At 52.9% G+C, this 14,847-nt stretch overlaps 1 protein-coding gene across 2 annotated transcripts in view; it reads right to left on the bottom strand.

Moving 5' to 3' along the window:
• Window positions 1-14,688, bottom strand: part of CCDC149 (coiled-coil domain containing 149) — a 103,060-nt gene extending 88,372 nt beyond the window's left edge. For both annotated transcript variants that reach the window (XM_077880865.1, XM_077880875.1), the window contains exon 1: window positions 14,529-14,688. In XM_077880865.1, coding sequence (XP_077736991.1) covers window positions 14,529-14,576 — 48 coding nt within the window. In that variant the 5' untranslated portion in view covers window positions 14,577-14,688. The remainder of the gene's footprint in view (window positions 1-14,528) is intronic.
• Between the last annotated feature and the right edge of the window lie 159 nt (window positions 14,689-14,847).

Genomic DNA, 14,847 nt, shown 5'->3' with positions numbered 1-14,847 from the left:
TCAGCACTGGGTACCGGAATTAAATTTTCTTTTAAACATACCCATATTTTCTAAATTTGGGGAGCATGTCAATCTGCTCAGATATTTAAAGTTAAATCCATCCTGACCCAAACTTTGAGTATCTCTAGGTAGGTAACACCTTCAGCCCCTCACTCTTCTCCTGCACCTGCCCTTTCTTCTTCACTCACAGATTCAGGCTGGCAAGGGCCGGACCCCCACTGCTGCCCCAGGAACTCCGTGTGATGGGCTCGAGGAGGCAGGGCTTGGGGGGACGGCTCCTCGGCACTGTTAGACTCACACACTTGTGCAGAGCCTCCGTTCAGACAGGCGGGGGCCACCTGGTGCACCTGCCTTCAGCCTACACGCGGAGGTGGCGTCCTGACCGTCCTTCAGTTACACTCACATCTGCAGGTGTCCCTGACACCGCTTCTGCTCAACTTCCAGCCTCTACCGAAGCCTGGGCAGGGATCTGGGATCAGAGCCCAGAAGGCTCTAGCTCAGCTCCAGTTCTTGGGCTTTGATCTTGGCGTGAGAGTGCGGAGGGTACGAACCCGAGCCTTCCAGGGGGAAAACACCTGACCTGAAGCTAAGAGGCCTGGCTTCACACGCTCACTTCTTGCTGAGTGACCACCAGAAGGACTCTGAATTCCCATTTCTTCATTTATAAAAGGACACCCCCCGCCCTGCTCCTTCTAGCTGACAAGGCGGTTTCGAGGATAAAGGAATGGAGAGGAAGGTGACAACATCCTGCTGGCTTCTGCACCCCAATTTTTAGCCAAGTGCCCGAGGCTGCGTTTAAGCCTCTTAAGCATCAGCAGAAGACATGCAATGTGAGGCACTGTTTTTATTAATTATTTCTTACGACAAGAAGATGACCACAGGGACCAAAGAGATTGCACAGCTGCTTTGCATGGAAGTCAGCCGTGGGGGCAGACAGCCTTGCAGCAGGCCTCTCTCCTCTCCGGGCAGAGGCAGAGACGGGTGATGCTCCAACGCACCTTAATACAGGTCAGAGCCTGTGACAGAAAGTAGCTCTTCTAACCCAAGGATTTCCCACCCGCAGCTTCTGCCCAACTCTTCTCAAGCAGTATATCTGGTACGATAAAATTTCAGTTTGGAAGAAAAGGCGGGGAGAGAAGGGGCGGCTGGGAGGGAGAGAGGGAGGGAGGTAATGACTTCTGGGAAATTCATAAATCCCTCGGAGCTTATTAAAAGGAGATTTGACTTACTGCCTTTAAAAGATCACAATCTGTATTTTGAAAGTCAGAGGGTCTGCGAGATCAGACGGCTAAGAGGGGACTTCAGGGGAAGAGACAAATGAGGATGTTGTTGTGACTAACAGAAAACGGATGTCCTTGTTTTAATTCAGTTGGGGTTTTCAACTCGAGTAGTAGCGGAGCGCCCGACAGGTTAGTCGTCTCTCTCGGACTTGCCGACCCCGAGCAGGCCCCTGTGCTGGGTGCCACTGCAGATTCGGAAATGCATGCACCCGTTCCTTCTCCGGGTTACCCCCGGCTGGCGGCAGGGCGTGTGCATGAACAATCCCAACGTAGGGCGGCCGGGGAGACGCTCGTCGCAGGGGGCACCCGGGTGGGATGGGATCACAGCAGGCCAAGGCCTTCCGGGTGGAGGTTAAAGTGGTTACGACTGAGCCTCGAGACGGGTGTGAGAAGAAGCAAGGGAACCAGCGTTCCTGCCAGGGGGCCCAGCCTGAGCAAACAGCAGGTGTGTGGAAACACAGGCCTCGTCGGGCAGAGACCCAGAGTGGTTCTGTGTGACAGGAGCACAGGCCACGCAAGCGGAGAAGTACAAGGCTGGGACATTTGCTTTGGATGAAGGTAAGCGAGGCGGTGACAATGGAGTCTGGGCCCAAGGGAGAGCCAGGAAGGGTGAGAGTGTGGCAAGGCAGCAGGGACACAGGAGGCAGGGAGGCTGATGAGGACACGCCTCCTCCGGGGACGAGGCCACCACGCATTCCTTGTAAGTGAGCACTGTGACCCGAGCCCTCAAGCCAGCTCCCCAACAGGCTTACTCCAAACCAATCGAGGGGGGTAGAGGGGTCAGCAGGCGCTCCGAAGGCCAGACAGGGGTGCAAGCAGCCCCAGACCAGACTCGGGGACCAGCAGGAAGGACGCGAGGCCAGAGGGGGCCTTGGAGGGGAGCACGCGAGAGGCCGAGGACGCAGAAGGCACCCAGGGGTGGGCCCAGGGACCTGCGAGCGGGCTGGAAGGTCTGGCAGCGCAGAGCCCGTCAGGAAAGACGGAAAGCTTAGGGACTGACCCCGGCAGCACTGCCCAGACTGGAGCAGATTAGGAAGCAAACTGGAACTGGCTCAACAAAGGGGGGTCCAGCCCTGGCACCTCCCACGCTGCCTTGGTCACGGGGCTGCAGACGGCAGCGCAGGCAGGCACCCGCTCAGTGTGAATTCTCAGCGGCCTCCTGTTGACAACGGCAGCTGACACGTCACCTCCCTCTGCAGGGGCGTCTCCGAAGCCCTGGGAAGGGTTTTCCTGAAGCCCGGGCCGGGACTGGACTGCCACCTCGGCTCTGGGGGGCTGGGGACCTTCAAACACACTCTCACATACGTCACCCGCTTTACCCTCATCCTAGGTGAGAGACAGATAACGTCATCCTCATTGTATAAAGTCCAGAGAAACTGAGGTCTTGGAGGAGTCATGAGGTTTGCCCACGGGTGAGTAGCTCCGTCCTGGTGGAGCTCGGTGACCTGGCGCCCCGCTGCAGCCTGAGCCAGGCAGCTGGGGCCACGGGGACACTCACTGTCAGCTTCCTCGGGGCCATGATCCGTGCAGGGGAGAGCCTGGGAGTGGGGCCCAGCAGCAGCCGAGCAGGGCTGGCTTCATAGAGACCCTCGGAAATGCCAACGCGAACCATTTCCTCCCTCCTCGCCTTGACTTCGTTCCCTCTCTTCCTCCTCTCCTTCCCTCCTCGAGTACCTGCTGAGTCTCACGTGCCGGCACCTGTACCACATGTTGGCCGCCCGCCTCCCGGAGGGTCCCCGTCCTCAGAAACCACCAGTCCCTTGCTCGTCATGCTGTCCACGGCCCCCCACACCGCCTTCCCAACTCAGAGACACTATCCACTTCCCACATAAAATATGCCAGGCCCAGGGCAGGGACAAAACTCAAGTGGAGGATGTGACGCTTGAGCTGAGCCTCAAAGCATGTGGCGGAGGTCACCTCGGGGGTGAGCAAGGGTCTAGGGATGCCTTGGGGCATAGAATGGTCTCTGTCAGGAGGTCTGTGGAGAGTGGGGGGCAGTGGGAGAAGGGGGCTTACTGGCGATGATGGGGAGTTGGCCCCTGGAGGCCAACTGAGGCCTGGTTTTCACTCTGCAGGTCCTGGAAGGCCATCAGAGGGCTTGAGGCAGAGGAGCGGTAAATCATTTCAGGGCTTAGAATGACCACGCCAGCTGGACAGCTGGGCGGGGAAGGAAGATCTTACAGGATGGGGCAGATATTCTGGGGAGAGAGGACAAGAACCCAGGCCACAGTGGCACGGGGAGGGGGGGTAGTGGTGACACGGAGCTCGTACTGAAGACTTGTGTGGGAGCAGAAAATATGGGCCTTACTTAATATCTAGACTGGGCTCAGCTGGGAAGAAGCAAAGACTCTGTAGTGACGTCATTAACTGAAATGGGATGGAAGAGGGGCAGAGAGAGAGGAAGGGTGGAAGGCAGAGGGAGGAAGGCCTCAGGTTGGGGCACACGGAGTGTGAAGAGCCTGGAGACACGTCCGGCGGCCATATGGGGGGTGCTGAAGCCCAGCGTGCAGGGAAAGAGTGGAGTGTCAGGGGCTGCACAGCCAGGACCACAAGGGCCGAGGCCTGAGCGCACACTACTGCGTATGGCCAAGAGGACGCTGGTGTGGGATGGCCTCGGCAAGGGCATTTGCTGGAGCAAAGAAGGGGTGGTAGGCAGACGCAGGTGCGCTGAGAGTGTTGAAAGCCAGGGGACAAAGGCAGAGGTACAGGTGGCTCCTGTGTCCTGCTCAATCCTCATCCCTACCCCATACCCATCCCTACCACATACACACCTTCCCAACGCACCCAGGTAATTTCTCCCCTGCTCAAAGGGTGCAGTCATGCCATGGGTCACGTCCAGAGTAAATGCCACACTCGGAACCCTAGCACTCTCTATAGCTAACAGGACATGCAGGTCTGCCTAATGACCACCACCTCAGGCCCCACTACGTACTGCCGACCAGAGACCAGACTCCGGTAATTCCCAAACAAGCCTTGCATCTCTCCACCTCTGCACCTTTGCTATTTCTGTTCCTTCTGCCTAGAACACCCTCCTGTTATACTTCTACTTGCTCAAATCCTGCCCAACCCTCCTGGCCCAAGAACCTTCCTCAATCCCCTAATCTAAATTAACTTCCCCTTGACCAGCAGCGCACTTATCACGATGTATGTCAGGGGGGAGTGGCCCTAGCCCCGTTCCCTATCACCCCTGGACTATAAACCCCTCAAGAGCACCTGCCACTGCACACAGTTCTTGATCTGTGTCTGGGATATTGAATGCTGACCTTCTCGCCCGCTAGCCTCTGTCTCATTGAAATTTCCTGGCTGTCCTTTACTCCTCCATCGTGCCAGCCTAAGCCAACCTAATGCAGTAAAGGGTCCACCCTAATGTCACTAACACCCTACCTGTGTGTCAGCCATTTAATGAAGCTATAGGTGGGCAGACATGTGGATGACTTACTTTCCATAAGTGACGATGTGAAATCAAAGCAGAGGCCCTGCATACGGGCCAGAACTAGGTTGGTTCTTGGGTAGTATTCAGGATCCTCACTCAGTTCCTGCTCTCTTGACTCATAGCATGAAACTCATCCCTACCTGCTACCCAACACAGGTGGTCACGGTCCCTTCTCTTAGGAGCTCACTACCTTGTGTAGGAGTTAAAATCCCCATACAGAGAAGGTCATTTCCTTCCTCTGGGAACATTTTCATGCTGGATGAGTGGCTTAGAACCCGAGCTACATAAGGCAACAGGTTGAAGGGTTCACTTCAGGCCTGGGTGGTCACAGATGATCTTATGAGGGAGGTGGGCTTCTATTTTACCTGGAAGGAGAAGTTAAGGCTGTGGTCTGGGAAGAAGTAGAAGGCCCACCTAGGTGAGATGAGGAGGTGAGAATGAGGTGGAAGCTAGAAAGCATGACCAGATCAGTTTGTCTGGAGCTGCCAGTTTCTGAGGAGATCGATGAGATATAAAGCTAAAAAGGTCAAGGCTAGTTTGGGGGGAGCCTTTGAATACCAGGTAATGGGGAGCCACAGAGACCTTCTGAGTACGAAGACCTCGTGAAAAGTGCTTTTCTTTTTAAGGTGGCATAAGAGGTTAGTTGTATAGAAGGTAGGCTGGCTTGAAGACGATCTGATATCCCGCACGTAAACATTTGTTACATAAAACAGCATCAGACAATGGAAACAGAGGAGACTATTCAACAAACTTACATGGAAAATGAAAATGGGAAGACTTCAAAATAAAAAAAACAACCAAAGGTTTCTATTCCTTGGGAACCAGGTATCCCCTCTCACTGGCGCCATGTTACGCGATGGGCCAGAGAGAGATGCAGACTCCACGGAGCAAAGTCCTCTGCCATGAGGCACCCAGAGTCCCCACGTGGTTTGATTAGTGGAAAAACCAGGTGATGAGTGAGAAATGTCATTCACTCTGGTCATTTTCATTCAGGGACTAGCAAAGCCCTCTTCGAATCTTCAGCCAATGTATTTAATTCAATGTGAAAGCCACTAAATTAATTTTTAACATAATAAGAGTAGAAATTGTCAGTTTTAGAAGCACATATGCGAATTTCCCTGCACAGGAGAGAACATGAGTCCTATTAGTTAAAAATAGCAGTTGTGCTCACTTTCCCCCACATGCTAATTTTAATAAACTTACTCTGAAATTAGCTTGCCACTAGGAAGATAGCTGCTCATCCAAAATGCTCCCAGTAAGCACGAAGCTTGCCTTGCAAGAGTTCAAGTACTCCCAGGAAACTCTGAACAATGCAGATTTCTAAATGGAACTCATCTCTTCTTTCCAGACTCGGCCACCCCCAACCCTCTATCACACCCAGAGCCACCATTCTCCGGCCACCCACCAAAGGTCATCTCGGATGCATTCTATTTCATTTTCCCAATACAACTGGTTATGAAGTCCTGTTGGGGGTCTTTTAAAAGAAATTTTCCCCTAGCCATCCTTTTCCCTCTATTCCTACTGATGCTATGTCTCTTTATCACTTCATTTATTCAAACATCCAAATTCATATATTGTACAACTAATACCTATGAAGGGCAAAGTACAGGGCAAAGAGCTAAGGCCACAAATTAATAACACATGGTCTCTATTCTTAAGGAGTTCAAGATCTTTTGGGGTCAGTGGAGAGATAGACAAGTTACGGGTTGGTTAGAAAACCATATGACTAGTATGGCTTATCATATGCAAAAGGAATGATCGGGAATGTTGGTGGTGACAGAAAAGACTGGGTTACTGGTCTATCATCTTGTCTTTTCCTGATTCCTGGCAAAGTCATCAAATTTGTCTGTACATCCCCACTGCCTGGCATTGTGCCTCATAGACGTTAGAGGCTCAGCGATCCCTGAGTTCAATGGAAACAAATCTATTACAAATATTTTCATCAACTTGTACTCCAGCAAAAACAAACAAACAAAACAAAACAAAACAAAAAGCATTCAGTGCTTCTCCATTACCAGCTACATTAGAGCACAGCCTCTGCCTTGCTTTTGAAGTCATTCACCATCTGGTCCACCCTGGCCATTCCAGCCTTAATGTCTGCTACACCTCAACCCACTAGTTCCAGCCTTCACCAGAAGCATTTCTCAAAAGTCCACCACGAGCCCAGCACTCATGCCTGCTTCCTGTCATGATCACCCATGCCCTCTCCAACCATTGGGGATGGACCCGGTTCAAGGTCCTCCAAGAAGCCTTTTCCCACTTCTGAAGCCCTACCAACTGTCTATACGTGTGCTCACTATTGTGCAAAATAACATCCTTAATACAAATAACACCTTGAAATATTAACTGATGTCCTACCTGCCCACCTTGCCTCCATTTCCTATAACCCCTAGCCCGTTTCTCATTATATATCCTTCTCCCTTTTTAGAGAAGTCGGACATTCTGCCTTCGTGTCCCGAGGAAGGGAGCACCCAGCAAAACACAGGTAACAAAGTGATTGGCTTTTCAGTGTTGAAAGCCTGGTCCTTAAGACACTGGGGCAGAGAAAAGTCTCCCCAGTAGCTCCGCCCTCTCCCAAGGGCCCCACCACCACCACCCAAAGACTAGAAAGATCTCCAAAGTTTAGGGAAGGGCAAAATCAGAGTGCAAGGAAGGAGAGCCTGGCAATCAGCGAGTCTCCACGAATGAACACGAAGCTCTGACTAATCAGCCCGGGTGGGGAGTGCAGAGTGAGAACCAGGGGACTGGGGTGGGGAGCACGGCTAGGCTTGATGGAAACCTAATGAGGTGGGGACCTGGACAGCTAAAGAGTAAAGATCTCTAGAGCGATGGTGATCTTCACTACCCATCTCTCCTCTTTAAAAAAAAAAAAAAAAAATTTATTGAGACTTAATTCACACAGAGGAAGATTCATCTTTTTGGGTGTACAGCTCTATGAATGTATGCACCCTCATACGGTCATGTAGTCATCACCCCAAGGGAGGCCTAGAATAAGTCCATCACTCCAAAAAGTTCCCGCATGTTCCTCTTCAGTCTCTGTGCTCAGCCCGCGCCCAGGCTCTGGCAACCACTGATCTGTTTCCTGCCTTTTGAGTTATGCCTCCCCAGAAATTTCATATAAATGGAATCTTACAGTAGGTACGCTTGGCTTGAGCCTCTAGTTTCTTTCACTTGCCAATTTTTTTTTTTTTTTTAGTAGAGTTGGCACATGGTGTTACATTAGCTTCAGGTATACCAAATGTCTTGAAGATTCATTCATGTTTTTGCATGGATCAGTGATCTGTTCCGTCTTACTGCTGAGCAGGAGTCCACCACACGCATGTACGGCAATTTATCCGCTCATCGGTGAAGGGACAATGGGACTGATTCCATTCTCAGCAAATAACGGCTGTAAACATTCACATACAGGTTTTGGTGTGGACATCTGTCTTCCTTGCTCCGGGGTAAACTCCTAGGGGGAGCACTGCTGGGTTGTTAGGTTAAGTGTATGCTTGACTCCATGAGAAATTGCAGAACTGTTTTCAAAAGCGGCCACACCATTTCCTACTCCTCCAGGAACACACGGGGCTTCCAGGTGCTCTGCATCCTTGTCAGCACTTGGTTTATCCATTTTTTGCTTGTTTTTCCATCCTAATTGGTGTGTCGGGGCATCTTATTAAGGTTTTAACTTAACATTTCTCTAATGACTGATGGTGTTGAATATCTGTTCATGTGCTCATTTTCCATCCAAATCTCTTAAATACAGCGTCTATTGAACTCTTTTGCCATTTTAAAAATTAGCTTGCTTGTTTTCTTGAGTCCTGAGAGTTCTTTCTATATTCTAGATATGAGATATGTGTTCTGCACAGATTTTCTCCCAGCCTGTGGCTTTTCATTTTCTTAATGGAAGTTTTCAAAGGGCCGAAGTGTTAAATTTTGACAAGATCCAATTTATCCTTTTTTCCTATTATGGTTTCTATTTTTTGGGTCCTATGTACCCTTCTTACTTTTGAATCTCCCAAACCGTGAAAAATCACCTCAGGGGGGTGGCAAGAAGAACCCTCCCAAATTTAAGCTGGACACATACTGCTAAAGATTATATTCCCTGGCATTCATGCTGTGAGGTGTGGCCATGTAACCACGCTCAGACCAAGGGGATGTGAGCAGAAGTCATTCCTCATTAAAGAAAAGCCCCCTCGCCCTGGACTCCCGGTGCCTCTTTCTCTCCACTCTCATGGGCTGGGCAACAAGCAGCGTCCCCCATGCAGTTGAGGTCCACCCCCAAGACACACTGTAGTAAGAAGGTGCCCCCAAAAATCTGGGTTCTTAAATGACTGTGGAGCAGGGCCGCCCTCCCAGGCTGGACCACCCCCATTGTAAATGGACAAGACCCTCATACCTGCCCTATTTAAGTGACGTATTTTGAGGGTAGGTACCTTCGTTGCAGCGGCTTACGCTTCACTGTAACAAATCCATCCTTCTTTCTGAGGAAGTAGAAAACAATCCCAAGGGTCCTGGATCCAGCCTGGTGTCTCCACAGACAACTGCACGAATAGGTTCCACAAGTTCCGCTCAGCTCAGGAGTGATCTGGGGGCAGCAGACTAGGAATCGCTTGCCCCGACCGCAGTCAAGAGTATGACATCCCCTATGCTCAGAGCAGTGAGGGAGCGACAGGCCAACTTGTTCTTCGTTCATCCAAACAGCCTGGGCGTGCAGAGCCACTGCTGAGAGGGGGACGAAGAGGGACGCAACAGTGACCTATGACCAGACACTAGCCTGGAAGGAGGAGGCTGGGGCTCGGTGCAGTGGATGCGTGCCCTCCACCCCATCACCCCTGCCAACGGCTGAGTACGGCTCAAACCCCCCGACCTAGGACTTAAATACAGGCTCAGGGAAAGGAGAGGCAGGACTCCAATCCACGTGACACTTCCCCCACCCGGACAACGGGAATCTGGAATCAAAAATTCAGGTGTTGTAGCAAAACACAGAAGTTTTCACTTCGTGACTACCAAAGTCTCTGTCCTGAGGTTCAGCTCACTGGACTAAGGCCCACTAGGCACCACCTGTCAGGCCGAGGCCTAAGCACTAACCAGCATTTGGCCCTCACGGCACCTGTGAGGTGGGCACGTTATGACTCTATTTGAAGACGGGAAAAACGAGGCTCAGAGAAGCTGCCCAGAGCAGAGATTCTTTCAAGTCCATTCCACTCCGGGCAAACAGCCCCCACTGCCCTGACCCGCTCTCAGGCCACATGGCCTCCTGGGCAAGGCCTAAGACACCCAGATCACCACGCTCCCAGGCAATTTGTTTTCCACGGCAGGCAAGTGATCTAAACGGGTTCACGGGGAGCGACTCCTGGGGTTTTATGGAGTGTACTACACAAGAGCTTCCGTCTTCCCCTCTGAACTGTGTATGAGAGGCTGAGACCGAAGACAAGCAGCAAGGAGACCCAAGGACAGAAAGTCTCCATTTCAGTGGCGAATCCAGCTGTGCCCCCAAACCAGCTGTCTTGGAATTAGTCGGGCCGGCTGTATTGGTTTGCTAGAGCTGCTGTAACAAATGGCCACAAACTGAGTGGCTTGAAACAACAGAAATGAACTCTGACACCCCCGGGGGTTAGAAGTCCAAAACTAAGGTGTCAGCAAGGCCATGATCCCTAACGAGGTTCTAGGGGCGGACTGTTCTTGCCTCTTGCCTCTGGTAGTTGCCAGTGGTCTCTGGCACTCCCGTCAGCTGCAAACCCCTCTCTCTGCCTGTCATCACATGCCCTTCTTTCTTCAATAACTTCACACCGTCTTCCCTCTGTGCATCCCTACGTCCAAATTTTCCTCTCCTGATGAGAACACTAGTCACTGGATTAGGAGTGCACTCTAATGACCTCACCTTGACTACGTCTTCAGTGATTATTTCCAAATAAGGTTTACATTCGCAGCTATGGGAGGGGTTAGGATCTGAACCTAGGTTTTTGGGGAGCACAGTTCAATCCACAACACCAGCCAATAAATTTCCCGAGCTGAACCACTTTGGGTTGGGTTTTTGATTTTTGATCACTTGCACCCAGAAAGAGGTAGCCAGGATTCACCCCCAGATCTCAGTGGACAACCGAGACCCAAAGCTGTGCCACTAACTGCAGGGTCGACTATATGCCTTTCGACCCCTTACAAATGTCAGCACCTCCACTCTGGGCAGAGGCCCAGGGTTATACAACACGCTCAAGGAATACGAGACTGATTGTTATCTAATTAATTAACCAAAATACAAACAGTGAAAAAGGTGAAATTGAACCAGGCATGGTTTATCACGGGGCAGTAGGCTGAGAGCTGGCTAGCATTTTTTATTTGAGAAATAAGAAAGTTACGGATTGTCTGCATGGCTACATTTCAAGATTTCTCCCTGATTTTGAAAGATCACCTCAGGTGGTGCTAGGGACAACATTTCCCCCTCCTCAGATATTTAATTTCCAAAATAGAGCACGAGTCACGCTTCTTTCACACACATGGCCGTGTGTACTTCAGGGCCCGAGAGTAGGCTGTAATTTCAGCTTGTTATACTAAAAAATATGAAAATAAAACTGATCTCTGTAGGATCATTTTAAATGAAAACTGCTTTCCAGAGGCAAGCCGAGGAAGCAAAGTGATTGAAGGAGAGCACAGGGCTCTGGAATGGTGATGGGCAGGAAGGGTGATGGAGTGCGCATCCAGGGTGGGAGGCCGAAGCCAGGGCTTCTGCAGAAACCGATGTGAACGGCCACAAAGCCTTAACCTGACTACTCAGGTCGGACGTCTGGTGACAGCTCCCCCAGTTCCTTCAGCTGGGTTCCCACGCCACTTTGGAACACCACCAGCCACTGGCCACTCTCCTCCTTGAATTCTATTTGGCTGAGTATCAGATATCTTCTCCACGCCAGACTCAGGCCACACCCAGCCAGCTAAACTTGAGCGGGCAGGGGAGTCCCCTGGGTGGCTCAGTTTCTGAGAAAAGCAGATTTGAGGCTACACTCCTGGGCACGTTCATGCCGCTGGTGTATCAGTTTCCTGTGTCTGCCATAACCAGCCACCACAAACTGGGTGACTTAAAAGAGAAGTTTATTCTCCTGTGGAGACCAGATGTCCATAGTCAAGGTGTCAGCAGAACTGACTCCTTCTGGAGGCTCTGAGGGAGAATCTGTTCCGTGCCTCTTCCAGCTTCTGGTGGCAGCTGGCAAACTGTGACAATCCAGAATTTTCGCTGTACAACCCTGATCTCTGCTTCCCATCTTGATATGGCCTCCCTCTGGGTGTCTGTCTTCCCATGGCCTTCTCCCTTGTATCTCTGTGTCGGAAATCTACCTTAACTTTCTTTTATAAGAAAGATTAGATTTAGGGCTCAGCTGAAATCCAGGATGATCTCATCTTAGGGTCTTTAACTTGATTATATCTGCAAAGGCCCTATCTCCAAATCAGGTCCCATTCACAGCTACTAGGGGTGGGGGTAGCGCTTAGACAAATCCATGGTGAGGAGGGGGAAGCACACAATAGATTGGGGGAAGGACTTTGAAACTTGCTTTTTTTTTTTTTTTTTTCCAAAAACACAGAGTGACTCTTGGCACTCTTTGCTCCCCAAATGACTCTGATCTTTAGATCACACTCTGAAGAACACTGATTTGGTCGCTGAGGATACAAAGATGAATGAGACATGATCCCCTCCCTTGGAGAACCTGCTGTCCAGCTGAAGGTACAGACAGATGAACCAATGATTAAAATACAGAGTATGACCTAATGATCCCAAGCTCTGGAGTCAGATGGACCAGAATTCTCCAGCTGTGAGGCTCGGGCAAGTTCCCTAGCCTGTCTGAGCCACAGTTTCCTTATCTGTAAAGTAAGAATTAATTCCTACTTTATAGCATTATGAGAATGAGGCTACGTAAAATGCCTAACATTGACGAGGGACTCAAGAAACAGACATTGGCTGTTATGAAAGCAGGAAGCACAGCTCTTTGCTGTGTGCCTTCCACATCCTAAAGCCTATAATGATTGTCTGTGGAAGGCAAGAAGGCATTACCCTGAAGAAATGCAGCTGGGACAGGCAAGGCAACTCCTGAAACACCCATTTCAGGATCTTGATTTACTCCATAAGCATTTTTGGAGCACCTGCTGTATGCAGAACTCCAAAGAGTGTGTAGGCACTTGGAATAAAACCAAGGAAAACACATGTCCTGGTGGGGCGACCACCGGGCTATACAGTGTGGTCAGTGCAAGGTGGAGGCAAGCCCACCACGGAGAGGCACATTCGACGGCAATGAAGCATTTCCTTCCTTTGGTTTTCCATCCTCTACATTCTGTTCTCCAGCATTCTATGTATTGTGTGACGCTCCCAAACTGTAGCATATGCTCCAGAAATTCTTGGAAGGTGGAAGAGCTTGTCTGTCTCCTCTACCAGTGAATCCCAGCACCATGTACCTGGCTGCTAATAGACATTTGATAAACATTTGCTGCAGTGGTGAACATTCTGTGGCCATTTCAGAGCCCAACTCTGGACTTTTATGAAGAACCACCTCTAGCCTCCTTGACTACGGGGTATGATTCCCGAAGGACCAAGAGAAAAGTTCTCTAGAGGATCTGTCCCTGGACATAAAGCCTGATAGTGGGAAGAGACCCGGGCAAAACAGTGTATCGGAGTCCTGTCTAGTTAGGAGCTTTCAACCAGGAGGCCAAGAGGAAACACACTCAACCAGGGAGAACTCATGGCCTCTTGTTCCTCTTCAGAAATACAGTGCTTTGCACACAGTGGACGTGAAGTAGTTATCAGACTGACCTGGAGGCCCAGAAAACGATTAAAGAAGAAAGACAAGACAGGTCTTGTCTTCCCCAACAACGGAAGGCAGAGCACCAACTGTTACACCCTGTATTGTGTGGCAGGAGTGAAGCCAAAGGAGCCCCCAGCTGGCCCTGGGGGGGGCGGGATGGCTCTCAGGAGGGAGAGGACAGAATGTTTGGGGGAGGGAGAATGCTCAGCGCTGCTCGGTAAGGTGGCCACGAGCCGTCACACAGGGCGGCAGGTCAGGACCAGCAACCCACCTGGAGAAGGAGACCTCGGCCCTCCCTCTCACCTGGCCGAGAGGGACAGCCCGTCCCAGGCCACAACACTCAGGCTGGGCTGACCCGGGAACAGCTTGGGAGGCGCCAGCGGCCCCCTGGGGTTGGGCCAAAAGAGTTTGGAGGGAGAGGGCTGGTGTTTGCGGCTTCCAGGGACCGAGAGGCCGTGCACCTGCCTTTCGGCCTCTGGCCGCGCTCACCTTCCGCGGGGCCCACCCCGCCCGCCGCGCACGGGAGCAGGCTGAGCCAGGCCACCGCCGCCCCCGAAGCCCCACCCGAGCGCCACGGCGGGGAGGGAGGGCCACGGCCTGTAGGGTCACCGCAGGGAGGGAGGGCCACGGCGGGCAGGGCCCAGAGGACCCCGGGCCGCATCCCCCCACCGCCTCCACCTTTCCGCCTCCCCGCGGCCGCCGTCCAATCGCCAGGCTCCAGAACAGCGGTGACCGGGGCAGCAGGTGGGGCTTGGCGCCTCTCCTCCCGGATCCCCGCGCTCCGCTCTCCAATCCGGGGGCCCAACGCCGCCGGGGGGGGGGGGGGGGGGGGGAGGGGGGAGGGGGTAAGGGGGAGGGGGGCCTCCCCCACGCTGCCCCAGATGGCGCGCAGGGACGCGGCGCGGGAAGCGCGGGAGGACGCGAGCACCGGCGCACCTGGCGGGGGGGGGGTCGGGGTGCAGGGTGCGGGGTGCGGGGTGCAGGGTGCGGGGTGCAGGGCGCGGGGTGCAGGGTGCGGCCCCTCCCGCCCGCCCGGCGCCTCGGCCTCACCTCGCTCACCAGCCCCTGCCAGTCGCTCTCGGTCCGGTCGCCGTTCATGGCCTCCTCCTGCGGGCGCGGGCGGGCTCCGGGGACGCCGCCCTCCTCTTCCTCCTCCGCCTCCTCCGCCTCCGCCTGCTCCGCCGCCGCCCGAGCCCCGCGCGGCCCCCACAGGCCGGGCCCCTCCGAGCCGCGCCGCCGCCTGCGGCCTCCCGCGCTCCCCTCGGCGTCCGCCTCCGCGGGAGGGGGAGGAGCCGCGCCCGGGCCCAGCCGCAGGCCGCAGGCCCCGGCCCCCCGCGCCGCCCGGCCCTGCCCGGCCCGACCCGACCCC

The sequence above is a fragment of the Canis aureus genome, chromosome 2, assembly GCF_053574225.1.
Source record: "Canis aureus isolate CA01 chromosome 2, VMU_Caureus_v.1.0, whole genome shotgun sequence".
Classification (NCBI taxonomy): domain Eukaryota; kingdom Metazoa; phylum Chordata; class Mammalia; order Carnivora; family Canidae; genus Canis; species Canis aureus.
This window is presented reverse-complemented; position numbering and strand designations above follow the sequence as displayed.